The 23,534-nt window shown below is 35.6% G+C and overlaps 1 protein-coding gene across 1 annotated transcript in view; it reads right to left on the reverse strand.

The window, feature by feature from the left end:
* Nucleotides 1-6,155: 6,155 nt before the first annotated feature.
* The window catches only part of LOC149947378 (cholecystokinin receptor type A-like), a 37,820-nt gene continuing 20,441 nt past the window's right edge, over nucleotides 6,156-23,534 (reverse strand). The window contains exons 4-5 of the mRNA XM_090170888.1: nucleotides 9,668-9,849; nucleotides 6,156-6,554 (exon numbers count right to left, since the gene is read on the reverse strand). Of these exons, the coding sequence (XP_090027014.1) occupies nucleotides 6,156-6,554; nucleotides 9,668-9,849 (581 nt within the window). The remainder of the gene's footprint in view (nucleotides 6,555-9,667; nucleotides 9,850-23,534) is intronic.

The following is a 23,534-nucleotide window of genomic DNA, read 5'->3' on the forward strand; positions in this document are numbered from 1 at the left end:
TAGACAATACCTCGGAACTATGCCCTTTATCTTGTAACAAATAATATTTTAATATTTTATTTTTAAATTAAAACTATCGTCAGTTTTTTTCGTAAGGCTTTAGGGAATATTATTGTTTGTGAAGAAAAAAGGTTCGGAAATTGGTGAAAATCAATAAAATGGCTGGTTTTCCTATATCCGCTGGTTCTCGCTAAAATATCCTCGAACCTGCATCTTCGAGAATTTTCCATAGTTCGACGAGAACGGTCAACAAGTGTCTTCTTTTCGATGACGTCCTGACCTACCTGTACTACAATGCGCGCGATGCCGATAGTGACCGTGACCGTGGTCTTGATCGTCAGAAATCCCAACCCACCTCCGTATCGCCACGTGAAGAGAAAGTGAACTATTCGATAGCATCTTATTTGGTGAATTGTATTTTTAGTCTTAAGTTAGATAAAACATCCGGATCGGGTATATCATGTTTTGGTTTGTTTTAATCCTGTTATAAATACCATCAAGAAAATTAACTGATTGACCATTGCCTGCAGTTCTGCGCGTTTGTTTCTTAATAAATGCTGGTACTTTTACCTTTATTTATTTTATTCCAAATACATCCCCTAAACAACTTAAAGGGGCTCCAAAGTTCGGTGGCAAAAAAAAAAGAAAATTGAGCATGCTTTTCCTTCCCCCAACCCCTCACTCGGCCTTGGCAGAGGCGGGCAGAGTTAACCGTAAATTTCGCACTTTACTGACTTTACACACATTTTGCCACCGAACTTTGGAGCCCCTTTAATGTATAAACTCTTAATCCTATAATCCCTATAATTACATTTAACAGTATTAACTAATAATAATAATCAGCGAAGACTATTTATATTTCAAAAATGTTGCAATCTAAATTATCTAATTGAAATTTATCTTTTAGGAATAAATTTTGGAGGCGTATTCAAAGAAAAAATATTTAAATAACTTAATTTTTAAACTATTATCTATTATGCACGGATAAAACGTTAATACGAGTCACAAAGTTGATTTCAAAGTAAATAAATGAAGTTTTTAAAATAAATATAAGTTTCAATGGAAAATTAGTAAGATAATTATTGTTTACAAGACTAAATAAATTTCAAGTGTTTCAAGGATATTTGAGGTATTAAAAATTTCATCAGTTTATAATGAAAACCCTTTTGGATCAAAGTTCTTCTATGAAAATTTACCCTTTTTAAATTAATTAAACCAAATATGAACCCCTTTTGTTGTTCAGCTAAAAACTGGAGAACGAGTTATTTTAGATAATTTTTATTGAAATATCCCTAGTCTACCACTTACCTTTTATATGCAAAATTTGTTAATATCCACGGTTAAAATTGTAATTATGGTAATTTAAAATAGAAAAATTACACATGGCGGCATTTAAAAAAACTGAAAACCTTTATTAAGGTTGTTTTAAAATCATAGGAGCTTTCGAGTTCGAGGCTCTTTATCAACTTGACTTACCTTTTGTATGAATTAATCGAAATATGAACCAATTTTTATTCAGTTATAAACTGGAGATCTGGAGTTATTTTAGATAATTTTTTTAAATAAATTTTAAAATTTCAACGATTAAATTAATTGAAATTAGCCAAATATCTGTAGATGACTAATAGATAATGCTGACCTCTAGGTCAAATCCTGACGATCAAAACGTTTAAGCTGGAATTTTGGAGAGACTGATCTAAGTAATTACAAGTGATTAAGTGTTCTCTAAACTTCAACGACACCCAACCGCGATACGTCATCCATTGTTACTGAGCCGTGACGTTAATTCAAATTAATTAAAATCGCTACTCTCCGTTCTCTTAACATCTCGTTTGCTTTTTATATGATAAATTTGCTTTAGGATTTTGGTGTAACGGGGGTGTTCAAATGGGTGATCTTTAGTAAATGGCAATCTCAATCTAGAAAATCTCTATCTCGTAAATATACTAAAATCTTATAAAACAAAATTACTATTATTTTAATAAGGACGACCTCGATCTTGAGAATATTGATCTCTACCTTCAAAATTGGCGACCTTTAAAATTGGAAACTTGGGAACCACCGAGTCACTATTATAATGATAATAATTGGCTACGCTAATACCCAAGGCACCACCTTAAGCCCGAGTCATCTAATGACTTATGACTATCATTAATATGAATTAGAATTAATTTTATTTTCAATACGAATCAAATTGTCGGCACTATAAGCGAACGTAATTATGTCTACCGACCACAACGGCATTCGGAGAATATATAGCTTAGGTGCATGATGTCATAATTGGGATATAAAAGTTCCGTTGACAGTAACCCTAGTGATAAGAGTGGCAATCGCCGGAGCGGACGAATGAAGGTTGTCGAAAATGCTGTTAATTCCATAGCACGCTCCGAGCGCGTTTCTCGAGAAAGGGCAATTCGGGGAATCGAATCACGTCGTTGTCAAAAGTGGAACTGGTTTCTCCCTTTTTGCAAGCCCGCGCAAACTACACCATCCGTTACTCCAGCCTCGGCTCTAGCTAGCTCAATATACTTTCGCTAGGTTAAGCCTTCTCTCTCTCTCATTGAGGATTTACAGAGAGTAATTTCCCCTCGTTACCGCTCTGATTCTTTGGGCAGGCTCAGCTCTCAGGCGAGAGACTCCGGGTTTATCCGATATCTTCTAGCTCAAATAATTTGTCTCTAGCCTTACGCGTTGGGTAAGCTCTAGTTTTGTTTGTTGAATTATTAAATTTAAAATTTTCGCTGGTGGCGAAAGTTAGTTTGTCCGGGCTTCGGGGCTTAATTTGCTAAAATGTGAATTCGAATCTGAGTGGCCAAACATCATTACGAATCCGTTTCCTGATTTTGTTTGCTCATAGAAAAGAAAGGGGATCAATATTGATGTCTAAATGTGTTTCCAGACATTAAACCGATCCAACCCACTGTCAAAGTGATCGAAATCTCGTAATTCTTGAATCTAAAACCACGTACCTCATTATTAAGTAATTATATTTGAATAAATATAAAAACTATGATGAAAATAATTAATTATAGCTCGGATATTGTTGTTTATATATTAATTAAGGGTGCACTTAAAAAATAAACACTAAATATGGACCAATAAAGGTTTCAAGTGAGAAAAGAATTGAGTGTTTCTACTATCGTTCTAGACTAGCGCCATGATCGAGAAAATAAAGAAGTCTATTTTATCTTTGGTTTTCCCAAGTCTCATTTTGAAAGCGGAGTTAGTGTATTTTTAAATCAAACTAGTTTTTCAAACGCTGCAAATAGAGCCTAGCGCCGCCGATCCAACGCCGCCGTCGCCGATATAGTATCTGGCGCCAAACCGCGTGCCGCCGATAAATTTTGATCCAGCCACCCAAATTATTTTTGAGTTTTTCTTCGTAAACGTTTTTGTTTCTTTCAAAAACCGCCGGGTGATTTTCTCCAAAGCCGCCCCGACCCAAATCAAATCGGCGCTATGTTCTAGCTGCAAATTTCACTTTTCGGTTTATTTTAAAACATTTTTGTGTGAAAATATATCGAACTGAGAAGCGTGTCGATTTTATAGCGCTGAAATAGAGTTGTTAAACAGGCGACGGTACGGTCTACGCTTCCACGTTGTTGTCAGTCTGATGGCTGTATAATGAACGCGCTTCTGAAGCTCCCGTTATACCGTCTACAGCACCTCGCTTCGCTCCAATAAGGATCAAGCATTCCATTTTTCGCGCAATTTTGCGCTAAGTCCTTAGGGTGAGCGCTTTGACTACTCAATAAGCTGGCTAGTCTTGATAAAGCGATCCAAAAACGGCGCGTCAGTTTGTACCAAAGCATTTTAACCTATCTCTTTCGTTGACCTTTAAATAATTTTTTATTAACAACACTGATTTATTTACTTTACAAATACTTTTTTAAATCTAAACCGGGTAGTAATCACGATTACGTATTTCTAACATATGTTAATTTAAAATTAAAATGTCAAGTATGTTTAATTACGTGTAAAATAATTATATATCAATGATACCAGAAGTAAATGAACCAAAGTTATTAAAACTGATCCGAAATCTGGGAGTAATTTTCTTTATGGAAAGCTAAGTAACAAAAAGAAAAAACCCCGCGGAAGTAGCGAACTAAAGCCACGTTCATACACTAGCTTAATACCACTTTAAATGGCTTGTTTCTCTGAATTTGATTGGTCGAAACTGGCATTCAAACAGACTTATACAGGGTTTTAAGTTCTACCGTGACCGTAGCTTAGGTCGGGAGTTCGAAATCTCCGTCAAAGAGAGTTGAAACACTCTCGAACCCCTCATTTAATGCGAGGCTCCAACCGTTGAGCAGCAACTTCCCGTTCTCTACTTCCGAAACTTTTATTTCTCCGCAAAAGTTACTCGAAGCTGACATCAAGCCCATCTTGAGAAATTGGATAAAAGGGAAGCTGCGAGGAGCCTCGTCAACGTGTTATATAAAACATGTTTAGGGGCCATACGCAAATTACGTAACGCAGAAAGGCGAGGAAGTGTGTTTGTTGCTGATTGTCACAGGGGGGGGGGATATGGTTCACTCAAATGCTACGTAACATACCAAATTTCTTTTTCAACTTAAGGCCTTTTGACACGAGCCAACTTTTTGATCCAACTAGATGAGTCAACTTGAGTTGAGTAAACTAGTTGGTTCGTGTGAATAAAAGTTCGATGAGTTGATCCACCATTTTTGCTGACTCAGCATTTTGATTTGAAAAGTTGGCTCGTGTGAAAAGACCTTAACAGTCCCAATTTATTACTTTAATTTCTCATTTATAATCATCGGATGATTAGTTTTCAAGAATTAAAGCAATAAAGAAATAGGCTTAATTTTGAATGAAATTGAATAGTTTTAGAGTTTACACTGTTATTATAATTGAGGGGTATGAAAATAGAGGTTTCTATAAAATAAAATGAATAAATAGTAAAATTAGAATATATACAGGGTGTTTCAATATAAAATGAATAAATAGTAAAAATAGAATATATACAGGGTGTTTCAATATAAAATGAATAAATAGTAAAAATAGAATATATACAGGGTGTTTCAATATAAAATGAATAAATAGTAAAAATATAATATATACAGGGTGTTTCAAAAGGTTATGCCAAAATTTTCCTACGATGAGTGAAAAGAGCGCCAGAGAGCTTCAAAGTGTGGCCTACTAGCTCATGGAAGTAGGCTGCAACAAGCGCCAAACCAAGCAGCAGGGACTTTAAATACTGTTAAAGTTGAATTTTTTACGCTGGTTACCTGGTTTTGTTTACAAAGTTCTTTTTTACTTATCACACGAACTCAAACCTTAATGGTCGCATTTTCCCGCTGCTTGGTTTTGCGCATGTTGCAAGCCACACTTTGAAGCTCTCTGGCGCTCTTTTAACTGATCGTAGGAAAAATGGGAAAAAAACAGGCATACTTCTCAACTCACCCCCTACAACTCCTTTATCTTTTTGCATAACCCCTTGAAACACCCTGTAAATATATACAGCTTTAGTATATTCTTCACACGATTGATTTTCACGTGCTTTAGAAAAACCCATATTTCTCTGGCGAGTGTAGAGCGCGTTCGTAGACTTGCAAAAGTAAGACACTGTGAGCCACATTAAAACAAGAAGGCCACGTTACTTTATAAAAAGAACTATTTGTTACGTAACTCTGAAGGGGGGGGGGGGAGGAGGTTGTGTTTCAATTGTTACTCATCGTTACGACGGGAAGATGGGGCTGTCGTAAAGTGGAATTTATTTTGCGTTACGTTATTTGTGAACAACCCCTTAAAATAACTCGTAAATATCAAATGGTCTTTCTCCAGTTCGTGCGAATTTCTCCCTGTTATGAAAACTATTGTTAGAGAGGATAAATAAATATTAATTCGTACATTTCAGTATCAAAATATAGAGTTCCGATAACTCCGGTTCAAATTCTTCTGATGATACGACATTTATAGAGAGTTTAAGCATCGTATACTAAAACGCGTAGAGCATGTAAGCATTGATTATTTTTTATTTCGTCGTTTTAAACTCCCGCCAAAACTTCGATAAATGTCCCGAAATTAGAGTCAGTCGAGGCATTTTTTCAAACATTGTTTCGTAACCGTTTCAATCTCTGGAACGATTCATTGTGGCGTTTATAAGATCTTGTATCGAAGAGTATCCGTTACTCGTGGTCCGGCGTTTGTGGATTCGCGGAGGAGAGCGGAGCGGGTGACTTTTTGCTGGCTTCCAGCTGCAAGGTTTCCCGGTGCACGGTCAGAGTTTTATTCGTGTAGGAGCGTTGGGGTGACGAGTTGACTCGACAGCCCAGGGTGTTGATGAACGCCTTCCGGAATTGCTTGTTGAGAAAGCAATAAGTGATGGGGTTGCAGCACGACGAGACGTAAGCGAGCAATTGACACGCCGAAATCCAATTGGGCCCCACGTTGACGTAGAACCTCTCACCCAGAAACAAGGCTACCGTGTTGATGACGTACAGCGGCGTCCAGCAGACGAAGAACTCGGCCACAACCACGCACAACATCAGCACGATGTGACGTTTCCTGACTCGCTGACCTTCCACCTGGAAAAATGAAAAAGGAACGGCTCTCCCTTATTAGAAACGCCTCTTTACGAAGTAACACGTCGAATCGAACTCAAATAATAGATAGATTTAGCTCATTCCATTCTCTACCTCTCCAAATCGTCACTTCTATTATTTAAAAGGGATATCAGGTTAAGAACAAAATTTAGAGAAATTTGGCAGCATCGGCCCATTTTTACCGCGCGTTTGTATTTACGTATCATTTTTACGAATTTATTTTAATATTCCAAAGCTACTTAATTGGGAACGGGTAAAGAAATCCGGATTCAATTTTCTCTACTTTTTTTCTCCTAATCATAAATAATCGACAACGTTTTTCTCTTTAGTCGGGTTCTATTATCTTTAGATGCTGGAACTATAGACTAAAGAAGTAAAGAGCTTTACAAACTATATTACAGCGGAGGCAAAATGGACGAAGGTAGTTGATAGGTAACAGGCATTGAAAGAATAATAATATATCTAAAATTTATCCGTCCACACTGGTTTTCGCTTAACGAATGTTAGAAGCAAACCATTAGAAACCTCTGGACGTGGGCTTTTTAAAATTTCATTGGATGCTGGTCCGCCTATTTGTTTTGGAAGATCCAAGTTTATTAATTGTATACTATCAGAGTAACCCAATTTCACGCGACAGTAAATAATTTTCCCCAATTTTAATTATCTCTATTTTAAAATTTTGCCTTTTAGGAATAAATAATATCATTCTTTTAAGTTTAATTAAAATTCGTCATTTCTTATTCTTTAAATAACGCAAAATGTGAAACCTTTCATAGTCTTTGGTATAATGAAATAGGCATTTCCATAATTAACGCGGTCTTTTTGTTTACCGCATTTTCCTCACTTCTACGATGCTTCTCCAGCTCTCCCACTTAAGTCTTAATACATAGGCTTGACTGCACAATCTCAAGAACAAGTTGGGGAGTCGTATCGAATTTATAGAAATTACTTTAATATCATGAAAGAGATCATCTCATTGTACATAAGAGTTACCTTAAAGTTGGAGTTTTGATTTAAAGATTAATTTAATTTATCCGACCTCAGTGTATAAATTTTGAGTCTAGACAACCTAAATTTTCGGATTCAAAGACCGTTAGATATGTATAAGATCGATAGCTACGAAACCAGAATCTAGGCCTTTTCACACGAGGCAACATTGTTGATTGCCCGAGTTAAAATCACTTTATCGAAGGTTTTTGTAAATTTCATAAGCTAACGTTCGAAATCGGCGCATCATTTCGTGGACGTTACGGTTTTTACGAATTTGGGGTTTAAAAGCTAAAAACTTTGATTTAAAATTTAACATTCTCTCGTTTGAATAGACCTTAATAAATCGAATATTAATATTCACGGTTTTTTCTTATTCTTATCTAAATGCTTAACCGCGTGTTCGTCATTTAATTTCAGTTCTTGATGCGAGCAATTGTCAATAGAAATTAGAGGTCGGGGACGGTTAATCATTATCCATGTTTAAATTGATTTTTTTCGAGAAAAAAATTTAAACAAAGAAACTTACCGGTTAATATTTAAATAGCTTACGGGTGACGTATTATACCAAAATCCCACTTTCGGGTGTTTATACGTTCTATTTTAATATTCAGTAGAAGTCTGAGGCTTCATTCTTTGGTTTTATAACCCTTCATTTACATAACGGTAAGAATAATTAATTTTGATATTCATGTTTCATAAATCGCGTATACAAAGACATTCAGTGTACCTATTACGCGCCTCAATTCCACCTCGTATTCTTCTGTGCTCAAATCTTAATTAAATTCCCTTACTTAATTATTTTCTTACGATTAGAAATGGCTTTTCTTTGGCGCTATAATGACGCTCCTAACGATGAGGACTGGATTAAAATGGATTATTAAAAGGAACCTCGATATTAATGAGGCTACGAAACGATCCCGAGAGAACGTCAATCATTTAGAAAATGAAGTTAGCTATAGTTTTGAAATGAGTTTAGTTTTCGGGGTCATCCGCTCCGATGACAACTTTTAAAGACTAACGCGACAAGTAAATGTAAGGAAGTTACCGAATTTAAGTTACGTTCGCACGTAAGCGGTAGAAATCTGTTTGAATCGGTATGAAATGATTTAGCCTGGCTCACACAACTCCTTCGAAACTTTTTGAATCGATATCAAGGCAAATAGTGAACGCGGCCTCTCCATATTCGTTTCGAGCGAAATTTGAATTTAAGCGCAACAATCGAACGAGCTGAGAGTTCGGGTTAGGTAAATTTATTCTCAAAATATAAGCTCTATTATACCTCCAGGGTGTGTATATTAGATTTCCTGATACTGGCAGATTTCCGAGGAAAGCCCGAGTTCCTACACAGTACTGATGAGCTCCCAAAGGGCGAAAACAGTCTACTGTTGGAATCTCTGACTGAAATTTTTACTTTTGATATATAAGCTCTTTTCAATTACTAATTGACTCTACCTGTATACTCTAAAATGTTAATTCGCTCTTGATGCGAAGTTGAATTGCAGATGGACGTATTTGCGAACGTTCCAATTAAGACATTTTCAATCGCGTTTACTCTCCTTTAAATATTAAAAATTTTGAACATTAAATGCGGGGGTTGTATACTTGTGACTGGTTTTCGTTTCCACTTTGTTTTAAAGCTAAAGCGGGATTCTTTAGCGAGCTGTAATCAGAATCACTTTCTATAAAGTCATTACGCTTGCCGAGCTTGTTTTCATGTATCGCTTTCGTCATGAGATTCGCAAGAGTTCAGTTCAGTTTTGAAGGTTAGATCTTTATAAAAAAGACGACTCGTCGAATTTTAATTCGTGTCTTGTTCAACTTGTTAAAATGTTCCACGCTGTCTAGGATCGGATTATTCAGGGTGTTTCTTTCGACGTTTTTCATTGATCCCCGACTATCAACGCCCTTAATTGTTCCGCTAGTTTTCTCCGCTACGGCGGTACTTGATCCGTTTTTGGGGTGGATTGAAATTTCATTATAGTAATTGCCAGTGTAGAGTACCCCGCGCTTCAATATTGACCGCGAAATTTGTAACCTTCTGATTTCCTCTCTTCACTCGGCTGTTTCGCTTATTGGCCGAGAAAGAAAGAAAGATAGAAAAGTACCTTGGATCGGAAAATGAGCAATTTGGTGGTTTTAGAAGCGAGGCGATTTTTCATTAGCGAAGTGGAACCGGACTTTTCCTGGACGACCAACACTTCGTTTTTGTCTTTATCTTCCGGGAATTGGCGGCCTCCGTCGCTTTCTCCGACTTCGGTACTCTTCTCTTCTCCGGCGCACGTCTTTCCTGTTAAAGACAGAAATTTTTACAATCTCAAGTTTTGATCTTCGGCGTCTCGACAAATCCAACACGGAGTGAAAAGGGGGGGGGGGGGGGGCACTTTTGTCTCGCAGCAATAAGATCGGAGTTCAATCCCAACTTGTGGTAATGGCTGAAAGTTATCTCCCCAAGCTCTTCCGTTTCCTATTTCCATAAAAACTTGTTGAGGTTAACGGTAATAATAAGTGTAGGATGCTGTTGGCTCGCGTGGCATGAAGGGCTTGCCAACACCCTCCTAAGTATTGTAATCCGGAGAGTGTTGGACATGAGGCACAAAAATAAATGCTTTAGTCCCATTCGACCTAAATCCCATTCGACCGAAGGCGGTTTTTGAGGTGTCCCATTCGACCGAATTCCGCCGAAACGTGCGGTTTTTATGTGTCGCATTCGACCGAACGCTTTTATGTGTCCCATTCGACCGAACGCTGCTATATAAATTGGCTTTTGCTATGTTTTCAATTTAGTTACTGAAGTCGTTTGCAATGGAGCGGATAGCTAATAAAGGAGGGTATTTATTTAGCTATGCCATTTTAATATCTTTGTACTATGCATTTATTTGAAAATAAAATGGAATGAGCATGAATTATATTTTTATCTTCACCTAGTCAAGAAAAGTAATTCAATCAAAACTGAAATAGTAAACTTAACCAACTCTAACCTAACCTAACCTAACCTAACCTAACCTAACCTAAACATGGATCTTCGATAGTACATACCTTATAAATAAAATACCAAATCACCCCGCCAATTGGGCTACATTTTAAAATTCTTTCGGTCGAATGGGATTTCGGTCGAATGGGAATAAACGAAATAAATGACTACTAAAATTCATACTACCTAAATATTCATAAATAATGGCGTATTATAAATTCATCATTCATCAATCCCATTTTATTTAAAAAAATTACATCACGTAAGTCAAGTGAGAATAAACTCTTATTTGAATTCTGGCGGGGAAAGCAAAATGTTGGCTGTCCTTGTTTGTATACCCCCCTTTAACCCCCACTAGTCAGGCTGACTACTATAAAAAATATCCTTAAGTCCAACCCTGAAACAGGCTACCTTAATTAACGGCCTTAAAAGTCGCTCGATGAATCACGCCTAAGGTGGTGTCTTGAAACCAAGTTTATTTGTAGTTGACTTCGGAGGTACGTTAATATTTGCTTAATTTCTCGAGGAAGGTAAACAGAAACTTCAACATTTATTTTTCATCGCGAATACGTATTGCTGTTTCTCATTCTCTTCATTTCGATTTAAATTAGAACCGTGCTTGTTTGAGTGGCGAGAAATTTGAATGCTCCGTAAATTTAAAATAATTATTTATTTTTAAATAAAATTATTATTAAGGCCACGAATTTATTTAACTCACGAATATCCAACGGATAATACGCGATTATCCGACGGAAATAACCTTAAAACTGTAGACAAGTTACTGTATGACGTCGAAATTTTTTCAGCTCTTAAAAACGTAAGCGGGAGACAGGGAGACATCCCGAAGTGTAACCCACCGATTTTGTTCAAACTCGAGGGATTGGTAGACCTTCATGTATCATGAAAAATCCTAAAGGGAATTTATTCAATGGGCAACCGTTTTGCCATGGCAACGAAAAATGTTTTTGACAACACAAAATATTAAATTTTCCCATTGAAAATAACATGGGATTTTGACCTCAAATTGATCAACAGTTGATCAATTTTATTGTTTTTTTTGTCAATTTTTATTTATTTTTTTCTATTTTTGGCATTTTCGAAATTTTGAAATTTGTTAAAATTTTTCACAGGGGGGTCCTAGGAATCGGTCAGAATCCCATGTTATTTTCAATGGGAAAATTTCCATTTGTTGTTGTAAAAACATTTTTCGTTGCCATGGTAAAACGGTTGCCCATTGAATAAATTTCCTTTAGGATTTTTCAAGTTACACGAAGGTCTACCAATCCCCCGAGTTTGAACAAAATCGGTGGGTTACACTTCGGGATGTCTCCTTGTGAGTATGCACACCTTGAAAATGAATTTGAAAAACACCAATTCCTCTTCTCAATGAAATTCATAAATTTCCTTTATGTTCATAAATTGAAATTGTGATAAAATTTAATAATATATAAACTAATTTTGCCTAGTTGACAATAATTAAGAAAGCGTAATCTCTTCACACGAGACAATTAAGAATTGAAGCTGAATTCGTAAGCCTCGAGGGATAAACGGTTACCATCTGTTTGTGTAAGCTGTATTCTTATTCGCTTGTTAAAACACGTCTCTCAAGAAGGAGTTGAATACTCATGGATTAAATAATTTCGTGTTAAGGATAATAATAATAATAATAATAATAATAATGAAATGAAATGAAATCTTTATTATCGTGTTGAACAACAGTACCGAAGTACCTACAAGGTTAAACACGGGGGAGGGACGAAAGGGGAAAAATACAAGTAGTGAGAACACGACAGATACAATGTTGAAAATGAGATAAAACATAATAATAATAATAATAATAATAATAATAATAATAATAATAATAATAATAATAATTATCATCTGGATGTCGTCGAGTTCAGACGCTTGTTTTTTCGCTCCGCCGATTTAGCGTATCGTTATGTGTAAGCATATGTAACCTAATCACTCATAAGTATGCCATATGACGTAAATTACGTCACTTACAACTCGGTGACGAAATACGCGTCATCAACTTCACTGATGGGAAACGGAAGTTGGTGAGAATTCCTCGCGCGTTTCTGGCTTTGCCCATGTCAAGTTTAGCTCGTGCCTCGCGATCACATGATTACATTTCCATGGTAACCTTTTCAATAGCGCAAGGATTATAAGCATTTTGCATTTTTTGGTCCGCTTAATGTATGTGAAACAAGGTCTCATTGAATTTTTTTCAATGGAAATGTTATACAGAGGCATACTTATGAATATTTATGTTATATATGGTGTAAGGCTTAGTCGTGTCTTGCGACTATGTCGCTATCATGGTCTCATTCTGGTGACATATCGTCTGGAAAGGATCCACCCGATAAAGGTAAACCTCGATCTATTCCTCCTGCCGTAATTACGGAACATGGCGTCGTCTTTAAGGATATCCTTACAATTGCGGCTATTGATTATGTATGCGCCATTAACTCTGTTGTTGGCAAAGGAAGTACCCCTTATTGCTCAATAATTTTAGCCTGTCTAAAAACCAAAGAATTAGCTCAAGAACTTGTCATGTCCGGCTTTGAGTGGGATGACATTACTTACAATGTTGAAGGCCTTGCCAAAATTTCTGAAAAGATTATCTTATCGAATGTCCTTCCGGGAATACCTAACGAAGTACTATTTCCTATGTTAAAACAAAATTGGGAAAGTAACCTCGAATATTAGGCATTTGTGTGTTAACCCTAATGGACGTAATGAAGAGTTAATTGGTAGACAAGGGTATATTGCTTTAGCGAGGGAATTACCAGAGAAAATCAACTGAAGTTCGAAAAAGCAGGCATTATTTGCGATTATTGTAAAATTAAAGGTCACATTAGAGAAAAATGCCGTAAATTCAAAGAAAACCAAGCTTCAAAGGTTAATAATGCTCAGAGAGGTGATAACGAAATAAATGTAGATGCTCCAAAATGAAAGGCAGGCACGAAGCCAAATTCCAATAACAACTCGATAAATCAATCTATTGAGATAACGGAAGAAAATTTCCCAAATTTGAATAGTACACCAACATTGTAAAAGTCGGTGGTCCAACCCAAAGCTGTAGAGAATGTAGAGTCCACAGCCAAAAAATATCCTAAATGAAAATGCAATAGAGCGTTCTATAAAATCGGTCCATAAGCCGTCAAACTTTTCATACAGACTATAGAGCTAGTTCAGCAGGACTAACAAATTTGGTTTTTAATTTTTTATTGAGATACACAAATCGGTGTCGACCTAAGGCCTTAGACACCAGCACACAATAACTGATAAATCAGGGTGAGATAAGTGTAACGGCCACGCCAACAGGGGGATACGTGGGGACCGGGGTGGGGACAACCGTGGCGGAAGTATTCCGACCACCCGTTGCGGGATTGGTGGTCTTCCTCACACGGCCATCCACAAACTCTGCCTCCCAGACGCTTGGGATTACAGGAGTACGCCACTACTCCCGGCAACAACTGTTGTTATTCTTTGGTTTAAGAGAATTCGGCTTATGTCCTGTCTTTATATGAATATTTTAGAGACGTACCTTTTATGAGTTGTAGGAGGCACCCTAGGTGTTGAAGTATGTTTGGGGTTAAGGATATTTTCATGATCTAAGTTTCTTTTTAAGCCCGTGGATTTGGAACTATTATTTTGCTTATTTGCCATCATACATTTATTACAAAAATCATTTAAAATAAGAAAAATGGCGTGGAAAGCCGGAATTAGTGAAGCCTAGGCTAGAAACTACGCTACTCCTAAAAAACGATGGCTCTCAATTTCTTACGGGTTTGCCAGATAAATGTTTTTCTCTAACACGAAAAAACCGGCCAAACCTTCACGTCCTCCGAACTCAATAGGGAGAAAGCACACCACACCGATTTTGGAGAACGCTCTATTCAAAAAGATTTCGTCTGAAAATCTCCTGATATCTTGCCAATTAAAAATTATTCTGATACTCAACCCTTATCTCCTGGAAGCTTATCTATCTCAGTAAATAGTTCAGCATTTTCAAATAAACGAAAACCAACTGAGTTAGAATACGAATCGGCACATGACAAGGAATTCTGTAACTCTCCCACCTCAACCTGTTCATGGAAAATTACCTCACCAGAGTTATCTACAATTTTTAGAAGCAGTGAAAGGAAACAAAATACCCCGTCCAATTGCAAAATATTTTACTACGGACAATGAAAAAAATCCGGTCGAAGTTAGGAAATTAGAAAAATTGATAACAAATTTGAAGAAATCTTACAAAAGAAAACCTACAAATTAGACATTATTTTAAAAAAAACCATATATTTATTTTTACATAACTAAAATTTTAAAGGTTCAAATTTAAAAAATTTAAATTTTTTCTTACCAGTGAATTTATATAAGAAATTAACTTAAGGTCACGACTCAAAGTAATTTTTGTTGTTGGCAAGAAACTTATATTAGCAAAATTCCTCGTGGGATCGCTTTACCACACCCGTATTTTCATTATCTTAGTGTCTATTCGAATCACCGAGCCGGAATTGGCTGGTCGTACAATTTTAACTTTTGTGTAAAGAATAACATTGCTACATTAACGGATACTCTTATAGCCGGATTTCTGCAACGCACGATCTTGGAATTCAGAATCAAAATATTTTGATTTTCATCTACAACGTATACATTCCACAGTCAGACAAAGAAGCGATATAAGTCTTGGATTTTATTAATCTTGATATGAGAAAACTGACCGGTGATTTCAATTGTACACCGAATAGCGAGTTCGATATTACTAACTTGTAAGTCTGATCATATTGCGGTATTTCTGGAACTATAACTTTCATTAAACGAGTTTCCGACTAACATTAGTGGCACCTGGTGTTTGAATAATACAGTTCTCTATGACAAACAATTTTTACGGGTTTTTGATTTTCACTGGCTTCAATGGTGCAAACGTTTTCCGACTCGAGATGAAGAAAGTGTTGTCTGGTGGCAGCTTACAACATTTAAAATTAAAATTTAATCAAAGAATATCTAAAAGACAGTTCAAAACCAAAGAAAAATGAAATTATTCTATAAAGCGAAAAACTTGAAAATGACTCCGTGGCTGAAACGAAAAAATTAGTCTTACAAGAAAGATTGAGACTCTTAGGAGATTAAGTTAATGCTATTCTTATACGTACGAAAATTGATTTCTCATAAAAGACAAAGTACCCTTCCCACAGATTGCAAGTTGCAGAAGAAACTAAAGGTATACATCCTCTGTATTCTGTAATCGGAGCAAATTGTTTAGAAACCACGAATGAAACCGAAATGTACAAAGAAATCCGCCATTTTTACCAAAACTTGTATTCCGCTGAGCAATTAAAAGACTCTTCGGAATACGTCAAAAACATGCCTGAAAGAACAACGTCATTTGTGCTGGCGACAATTGTCCTCATCTATAAAAGTGAAGACCCTAAAGATTTAAAGAATCGGAGGTCAATTTCATGTGAATTATGTGGTTATCTCTGACAGCATGAAACACGGTGCTACATCTGTCCACTTATTTTTATTGAAACTTATCAAGTTTTTGAAGAAAGTTTTATCAGATTTGCGTAGCGTTGTTTTCTTCTCAGATGGTGTTCCTTCCCAAAACAAAAATTTCAAAAACGTTACAAATCTATGCTACCATGACGAGGACACAAATGGAATACACGCTGAATGGCATTTTTCTGCCACGTCCCACGGCAAAGGTCCCTGCGATGGTCTTGAAGGGTGTGTGAAAAGACTCGCAGCGATGGCAAGTCTAAACAACACCATAATTTTGAGTCCGTAGCAACTTTTCTTGTGGGCTAAAGCAAAGTGGGAATCAGTTGAATGTCTTCCAAAAATAACTTTTGAATTTGTTAGCTAAAAGGAAATAGACCAAATGGAAAGTAGTTTAAAAGCTCGCTATGAAAATGCTTTAGGGGTTAAAGGAATTCGATCTATTCATTCAATTGTGGCTATGACGAAAACTGAAGTGCAAACCAAACTACTTTCATTCTCAACTAAATGTGTCACAGTCAAAGTTGGGAACGTATCTGAGGATCAGACGCTACCTCGGTCAGACATTCGTGGTTTCATTATTGTTAAACGAGACGGTAAATGGTGGTTGGCATGTGTACTAATGAAAATCGATGTTCAACAAGAGGTAGAATGATGTTTTCTTCACCCACACGGACCAGCTGCTTCTTACCGTTACCCAAACAAAGAAGGCGCAGGACGGATTTCCCGTAGAGATGTACTCATAATTGCTAACCCTACTACAACAAAAGGCAGATTGTGGAAGCTACCAACTGAAGAAACGGAAAATGTTGAAAAAGCACTCTTCAAATAATAAATTCATTTATCGATTTGAATTAGTTTTTTTCTTGAACAAATTGCTCATTCGGTTGTCCACAATTAAAAATAAATTAAAGTACGAAAAATTTTAAAACCCAAAATTGTTTAAAGGGGGGGGGGGTGCGATATATTGGTTGTAACTCCGTTGAAAGTAAATCCTCCAAGATAATATTTTAACAGAAAATGTATTATGACCAAACACGTCGATAGAGTTCAAAAAAGCTATTTTGGGGATCCGCGAATAAGTGACTTCAGGGATTCAAAAAATAAAAATAAGTCATTGGTCACGTTTTTATCTCTTTTAGAGCCGAAGTTATAGCTATTTTATTGTTTGGGTGCAACGAATTTTTGGAAAATCACAAAAAACTATTTTACCCTATAACTTTCATAAAAAAACTTTTTTCAGCACTTTTTCTTCGCAGGGCTTAGTTTTACCCATAAGTTCACCTGCTCAGAAAATTTTATAAAATTCGGTGACTTGAGTGGTATGGACCTGGTTGATTTGATGTGGAATGACTCTTAAGCTTTATCTGGGGGCAGGACAGGAATTGACTTCACAGTAACGACGTGTCTCAAGATATTATGAACTGTGGTTTTGGACTTAAAATTTTGAAAAATCAATGGAAAAAGTTCACTATTATCAAGTACCAAAATTTTTTAAAAGGGCAATGCCATTCAGTAGAATTTAGTTTCTTGAATTGGTATTTAGGTAAAACCAATATGTATAACTTGGGCTTAGAGTTGGTATGTTTCCCAGATATCGTTATAGCCCCTAATTTTATTCCGGCATATTTTGAGGATCTTATTAAAGTTGTTAAAGAGTTAATCTTCATGCTGGATAATCCAATGTATTTACCGGAATTACTTAAACTTCCAATAGAGAAAAATAATGTTTTTCCAGATAATAACTTCCATATGAAATGGAAAAATTCTGTTTGTGGGTGATATATATGATAATAATACTTTAATCCATTTAAAGATAAAGAAATATTAGCTCCAGTCTTAAGAGCAGTAAACAGAATTTACAAGAACCAAAATGTACATTCGGGGTTTTTTAAATAAGAAAGCAATTGAGAATTTGGAGTATAGATAAATTAAAAATAGAATATTCTTACCAGATTCATTTAAACCAAAGTTGTTCATCAAATTCAATAAAAATGATTTTTAAAAATTGGTAAAATCCAATTACGGTTAATGTAAAAGAAAAACTGTGGGAGTGAGTCTGAAAATATAAATTTTAAAATAGTGTGGAAAATTATTTTAATGGGAAAGAAAATAATGTTCTGTGGCGTATTCTAACCGGTTGCATTATTACTCCAAATATTGCATCTCATATTTTTGGATTATCGAGTCAATGTCCCCTTTGTAATACACATAAAGGTGACCTGAAACATATGTTTTTTGAATGTGAAATTATCCAGAAATCCCTAAAACAAATATACCAAATTATCTCTTGTTAAAATCTGAATTTTATTGGTTTTATACCTGCAACAACGACTGTATGTTAATATCAATCTCAAAGTTATCAATTTATTACACTTATCACGAATTAATGAATTGTAGAAATGGAAATCCGGAAATAAAATTGTACAAATTCTTCAAAAACAAACATGAGTTATATATGCAGAAACAGCACGAACTCCCAATAATAGATGAAATAATTCGGTCTAAGGTACTTAAACTGAAAAATGAAAAAGTTGTTATCGGCTTTTGAATGTTTTTGTTGTATTTTATTGAGTGTTTTTCTTTATGTAACTTTTTAGTTTCCAAATAAATGTCTGTTAGGGTGTTAAAAAAGGCAGCACCCCAGGCCCAAGTCATCGAGCGACATTTTATTGTCTTTAATACGAGCAGTGGTGGGCAAAATCGCGATTTTTTTCGCATCAATTTCAACCGTTAGCTTCAGCCCGTATAATATCAGATAATGTATTTTAATACTTTCGAAGCTTTCGCATTGTGATCTGTTATTAGAAACCGTTCCTTCTGAGTAGGCTTTCCCCAATTCGTTGATACGATCGTGGCTCTAGAGATCTGCTAAGGCTTTGTTCGGGGGAAAGAAGTTCAGTTTTATGAAGCTAAATCGAACGAATTAGTTATTTCTAAATCAAAAAGAAGATTCCCGTAAATTGATTTGGTGATGCAAATTCGAGAATAGTTCAAATTTTTAACGGGTAGCATAACCTCCAGGAGTTTGAATTCGAGTTCGAGATGCGAATTTGGGAAAATTGCACTGAGGAGTTCAGAATCACAATTCAGAATTTATTTCATCTAGTGGGAAAATCAGTGGACGTTTTGACTTTTACCACTAGAAATATTTGAATCAGGATCATGATTTCTATTCAGTCACTAAATATGGATCTTATCACATACAATCGGAAAAAAATGAAAAAAAATTCAACAGCATTTGTATTCGAAAGTTAGATTGACGTTGAATAAATAGCATTATAGCTAATTTTCTCAAGATAATTGGCGTGGCCGAGCTAGAGGTATATGAGCATTTGACAAGTTATATTTAATTTAAAAGGGTAAGAACACGAGCCACGCATTGTCAAGATCACACAGAATGTAAAAAAAAACACGCACGCAGGCACCCACACCCACACCCCCCCCCCATACGCGCACTACATACCGCACTGGGACCCCATCGGTAGATGCATCGACCAATAGTTGACGACCATATAAATACCCGCTTTATTTATCAATAAAAACCTTTAACGATAAATCGAAAAAAAAGTGAAGAGGTGATGTTATTCCGATATGGAAAAAAACAAAAAAAAATCCAAAAGTGAAATATAAAAAAAATCCTACATTACTATACATATGGGGACGTAGACCAAATGACGTATTTCCGGTTTTATCTCTTCTACCACTCCGTAAGTATATAACCAATCTTATGAGAACTAACAAACACTTTAAAAATTATACCATACTTATAAGAACCACACGGATTGTCCTCACAACGTTGTTAACAGAGATAGGGAAAATTATGAAATATTCCAAGTTCCAAGCCCGAAATTCCTAAAAGACGTGTGTCTTCATAAAACTACACATATAAGGACATCAACGTTTATTTTCTAATAGTGTGTTTTATTTGTGTTTAAACTACTATTTGGGAACCTTTCGTGTTTCCATTGAAACTATACATATTTTAGGACGTTAACTTTGATTTGCTGATAGTCTGTGTATTTGTCTTTAAACTAGTTTGTGAGAACATGTTTTCTATGGAAATTAAACATATGAGGACCATAAATTTTATTTTCTCTACCGATTTTATATTAGTCTTGAAACGACTTTGTGGAAAATTTACAGCTGACACACACGTAAAATATGTATAGTTTTATTAAAATACACGTAAAGCTCTCACGAAATCGTTTCAAAACTTATTAATACTGAGAAAAAAAATTCAGGTCATCATATGTATAGTTTCAATGGAAACACACGAAAGGTTCTCACATACTAGTTTAAATACAAATAAAACACACTATCAGCAAACCAAATTGAAGGTCCTTATATGTACAGTTGCAATGGAACACACCAAAGGTTCTCACAAGGTCGTTTCAAGACAAATTTAACACTGGAAGAGAAAAACAAAGTTAAGGTCCTCATATGAATAGTTAGATGGGAACACACAAAATGTTCTCAAATAGTAGTATAAATTTAAATAAAACACACTATCAGGAAATCATAATGAAGGTCCTCATATGTATATATATAGTTTCAATGGAAACACTCGAAGGGTAGCCATATGAGTAGTATTAATGTAAATACATTAATTTTACCCAAATTAACATTTTAGGTAGTTATTGAGGATATTATAAATGTAATACAGGGTCGTTCTGTGTGGGAGAAAAATTCCCGCGGAGGTGAAAAACTGCCCACGACCACCAAAATTTCAAGAGGGCCCACCGCAGTGCTTCCCCGGCCCCCAAAGCAATTGCATTAATAGGACGGAATAATTGGTTTTTGAAAAATTCGATACATGCTAGTGGTTTAAATTTGGACAATCATATTTTTACAAATCTTTTAAAAAAAATAATGTTAAAAAGAGCTTTCAAATCTCATTGGGCCTTAGGCCCAAAAACTCCTTAAGACGGCCCTGTTGCCAGCACCTCCATCGCATACTTTTAACCAGAAGTGCCCAAGACTATATTTGGCAGAATTTTCTCCGTGCGGCCCTCATGTCGTATAATGGAATGTCTCAGGTTCCATATCAAGGATGGTTATTTGTGAACTGTGAAGTGTTTTATCACGCAGCGCCTTTAGTTGTTGGTTTAGTTTTGTTTACACAGTTGTTCCATTCGCTCTTCAGTAGCAGTGCCAGGGAGTAAGCGAGAAAATTCCACCAAGGGGGCCCAAAAATAATATTCGCTAAACCATTTCGCGGTTAAGTATTTATTTCCTGACAACAATTAGCTAAAGAAGAGGCCCCAAAATGCTTCTAAACGACCCAAATTTTAAAAACTTACTTTGTCTACCTTGCTAACACTTTCTGGCAACGCCGCTGCTGCTCTTTGACTATTCAAACAATTCCAGTAGCCGCTTGGATTATTTAATTAAATTATATTTTTTTCTTTATAAGTGGGTGTTTCGCTTTAAAGGAAAAGCTTTAATTAAACTTAACTATGGCCTTACTTAATTACAACTTATTTTCTGTTAAACGCAGTTTTTCACGAGTTTTGAGTGGATGTACCAAAAACTGAATATTAAATAGCTTAACCTTTTACTGTAAAGCCAGTTGTGCAAGATTGATTAAATATGTGACAACAGCTTTGTTCGTCAGTCTCAATAAACAATTTTAAATTAACAAAAATATTTTTAGTTTACTAAGTAAATAATAACCTGGCGCTTTAGGATCGTCGTGTTCCCAGGGGGGGCTCAGCCCCCAATGTTTTATATCATCGCCGCTCCTGGATTCCAGATTCAAGGGAAATTCTCACTACTCTACTAGAAAAATCACAATCAGCAATCGACATAAAATGTAATAAAAATCGCGAGTTCGAACACTAGCTACAATTCTTTGCATTTTTGTTCTTTAAAGGAAACCATGGTCTTACTTATTTGAATCAAATTTCTGAGTCTGAATCCCTCACTACTGTTAGTCCTATCTCGCATCTCGAGTGCGATTTGAAACCCCTTAGAGTTAAGCTATCTGTCGCAACATTTGAAGCTTTGAGTAATCGAAAAAATTTCGATTCGCGATTTTGAAACAAAGCCTGTAAAACTGAGCCAATCGTAATCACAAAACTGATTTGCCTATCATTTCTTGGGAGATATCACGTTCGTGAAAAAGATTTATAGATTTGAGAATATTCTACATCGAAATTGTGATTCTAATCGAAGCTTTAAAGCAGGATTATAATAGTGATTGATAATTTGATTATTACTTTAGCCAATAGTATGGCTAGTTTCACAATTTGAAATTACATTATGTAAATATATACGTTCCAATTTGTAATATAAAACCAATAGAAGGAAACGAATCACGATTTTGGCCACCTATGAATACGAGTGGTCGGGTTTAATTAACAAGTTTAATTATTAAAGCTAGTTTATTGACATAATGATAAAATTTTACTTCATTAAAATGACACGTTTAACAAAATTAATTAAATGTGTAAATATATCGTTGCCTTTTTATATTATGAATTAAAAATCCCGAACTTAATAACTTTTTAAATTTCATTTCAAATTTATAAAACAGCTATAAGAGAATTAATTAGTTGCGAATAGAAAAACTATTCATATTTTAAAAGTATTAGAAATTCTGGTTTTGGTGAAATTTCTGTTAAAATTAAAAAAATGGCCTTCTAAAATTGATAACAAACGCAAATATAAATATTCCTTTTGATATTATGAGCGGAACCTTAACATTTGACTTGTACCACGTCTATCCCAAGAATTATATATTTCATGTATTCTTAATGATTTACCGCTCTGCGTAATTAACAAAGTGGACAATCCAACATATACTTTGAAATACAAATTTCGCTCAATGATTTTAAATAAATTATTATGTTATTCTCTGTAAATAAATTATAGTTATAAATATAGCTAACCTCTAGTTATTGGTGGCATTGTGTTCCTTTTTAAGGAAAGTTTACTAAAATAGTATTTAGAAGAGAAAATATTTTAATTTTTGACACAAATGACTGAACGCTGTAACAGGCGGGGAAGTATGTTGGTACAAGTGTTAGCACTTTCGCCTCGCAGCGAGAGGAGACGGGTTCGATCCCAGTTTGTGGCACTTTGTGGAAACTGGGAAGCACTTCTACTGCGTTGCGTTTGCAAGCTCCCCACTGGTTGAAAGGGGTTTCCATCGAGTTCTTCGGTTTCACATTTCCATAACCACTTGTAGAGGTTAACGTTAATAGTGAGTGTAGGGAGCTGCTGTTGGTTCGCGTGGCATGAAGGGCTTGCCACCACCCTCCTACGCATTGTAACCCGGCCACCTGAATTAATGGCTTTAGAAATCACTTGATGACTTAGGCCTAAGGTGGTGCCTTTGGTATTATTATAATTTTTGAACGCTGTTTTGTGTAATTTTTCCATTTTAAAATGTGCCTTTAGTACTGTTTTTAATAAACTAATTTCATGCCATTTGCCACTTTTGATGGTTTATTTAATAAAAAACCGGATAAAAAAACCGATCCTTTTTGATT

Source organism: Leiobunum rupestre, chromosome 4 (assembly GCF_980474605.1).
Source record: "Leiobunum rupestre chromosome 4, qqLeiRupe1.1.hap1, whole genome shotgun sequence".
NCBI classification, from domain to species: Eukaryota; Metazoa; Arthropoda; class Arachnida; order Opiliones; family Sclerosomatidae; genus Leiobunum; species Leiobunum rupestre.